General features: G+C 63.3%; 1 protein-coding gene across 1 annotated transcript in view; it reads left to right on the top strand.

Moving 5' to 3' along the window:
* Positions 1-729: 729 nt before the first annotated feature.
* Positions 730-2363, top strand: part of VDBG_08666 (predicted protein) — a gene marked incomplete at both ends in the record, with an annotated part of 2188 nt that continues 554 nt past the window's right edge. The window contains 2 exons of the mRNA XM_003000824.1: positions 730-810; positions 1156-2187. Coding sequence (XP_003000870.1) covers positions 730-810; positions 1156-2187 — 1113 coding nt within the window. The remainder of the gene's footprint in view (positions 811-1155; positions 2188-2363) is intronic.

Raw genomic sequence — 2363 nt, 5'->3', positions numbered from 1 at the left:
GCGCCGATGACGAGAAATGCGACAACTGACAATCGAACTGAACCGAAAGCCGCCGTGAGTAGCGGTGGCTTACCCCTTGAAAAGGCCCAGCGGAGGCCGCCGCCGCCGGATAAGGTCGGTGCCCTGCAGCATGAGGCCACCTCAACAGACCCTGGACCTAGCTGACGAGCCCAAATCCAGGCGACGAGCGAGGCCAAGCCCGGGGTCTCGGTACCGTAGGGGTGTAGGGACCTCCCGGCTGTGCGACCGAAGGGCTGGAGCCCACACCGGAGGATGCTGACCATCTCGACAGACTGTTCTGCCGGAGCCCGGATCAGTCTGTACTCGGTGGTTCCAGGATCTTCTAGTGTCTCGTGCCGGGGTCGACGAAGGGCAACAATGATCGATCTGATGCCTTGCGAGGGGCTCGGCACTCATGTGACAGCTGTAGTGCCTCCCCTGCAAAGTCCCTGCTTCGGCGACTCTGTTGGCTCGCAGAATCGACATGTCAGGCCGTTCGTTGCTCGTCATGGTCGGGTGCCAGACGAGCCAGGAGCGAAGTCCCTGTAACGAACAGACAATTGGTATAAAACTGACGATGGGTTCTTGCTGGCAGTGCTGAAGTGCCGGACGTGGCCCCCCCTCCTAGCAGATGGTGCAACCACCAGACAACAACGACAACAAGAGTATATACACACGCCTGTGATACCCAACCCGGAGGGCGCCATCAACCAGAACGTCCGACTCGCGATGGATCACTCCTTCGACAAGACACATCGTGAACAAGAACAAGAACCAGTTTTCATCGACTACTTCCTTGACGATCCCGAGGTACGTTCTCACTTCTCCACTCCACTTCCATCCTTCTTTTTGCCCCTTTGCCTCTGCGCTTTTACATGCTGCTTCCGGTACCTGAATTCCACAGACGCATGTTTGGGGGAGCCTCTCGATATGCACACACACACAACACACACACACACATGTTGCAATGCACATGTGTATACTTGGGGTCAATCCATCTTCAGGCCCCAGATGGAGCTGACGTTTCGGAAACAGCCTGTTCTCCTTGTCGTCCGTTGCCTCGGTGGCCCTCCTCCCCCGTCTTTCTCCCCCAGTGACCGAGCCTGCGGTGCGGTGCGGTGCAACAAAGAACAATGCTTCTAACGGCATTCTCAGCAATTGGGCTCGACACCACCACCCTTGGGCCAGACGCCGTTCTTCAGCACCGCAGGGAGTGCTGTCGATCACCTACAGGGGGGTTGTGTCCGCCATGGTGGCGGCGACCACGCCATGCCCGTCGGCCATCGTACGACCCCAACCTCAGCCCACCCACCACTACCACCACCACCACTACCACCACACCTGGCCACTGAGCCACGACCCCAGAGCCACCAACAAGCACGACACGAACGGTTGATCCCCGAGCCGCTGTTCCGCGGGCACCACCTGCAGTCGCCGATTTTCGGGAGCGGGCTGCATGTCAATGCCCCTGCTGGCACCGCTCCATCGGCGATCCAGCCCCATCACGACGACTGGGCGGCGTTGCCCGACTTCAGCGCCGGCTCTCTTGCTTTCCCTTCCCGAGCCGAGGCGTTCCTGGAGCCGCCAGTGGGCGCGACCAATGTCATCGACTTTGGCCTCGGCGGCGCCACCACAAACCACCATGACTACACGGACAACATCACGCCACTTCCGAGCGCCGCGGGCCATGCGGACCACGCGAGAACGACACTCGACCACTTTGACTTTGACTTCGCCTTTCCCTCGCCGTCATGGGGCCCCAGCTTGGATGATGCCATGTCTTCCTCGCTCGCCGTCGCTGTCGGAGCAGGGACCACGTCCCATCCTCGCAGCGCCTTGGACGACGAGAGCGACCACAGGGATACCTTCTGGGCCGACGAAGACTCATCCTCCGTTGGCGGCCGCCCATCGCCTTCGACAGCCGCCCGCAGGCGCCTCCCAAAGGGCAAGCACCGCGCCGACTCGCTCGACGGCGCCAGCAGCAGCATCTTCAGCACCGGCACCGACGACACGGGCGGTTCCCACGCCGCCGGTGCCGCCGATCTGAGCCCCGGTCTGCTCCCGCACGCAGGCCACGGGTCCGAATTCAGCCCCAGCCCCGGCACCATCACCAGGACGGAGCCCTCCCACCACCCCGGGCCTACGGCCGCCGGCCGCCGCCCCCCGCAGCAGCAGAAGCCAAAATCGGTTCGGGGACGACCGGCCTCGGGCCTTCATCCTCAAACGCCACACCGGCCGGTCGTTCCGGACACGCGCGCCCCCCAAAAAGGGCGGCGGCGGCAGCCACGGCCCGCCCCGCCTTGCGCAGGGGCCTCGGGGGCCTTCCAAAAAACGCCGCCCGGCCGCCCCGGCCGAAGCCGGCC

The sequence above is a fragment of the Verticillium alfalfae genome, genomic scaffold (assembly GCF_000150825.1).
Source record: "Verticillium alfalfae VaMs.102 supercont1.13 genomic scaffold, whole genome shotgun sequence".
Taxonomy (NCBI): domain Eukaryota; kingdom Fungi; phylum Ascomycota; class Sordariomycetes; order Glomerellales; family Plectosphaerellaceae; genus Verticillium; species Verticillium alfalfae.
This window is presented reverse-complemented; position numbering and strand designations above follow the sequence as displayed.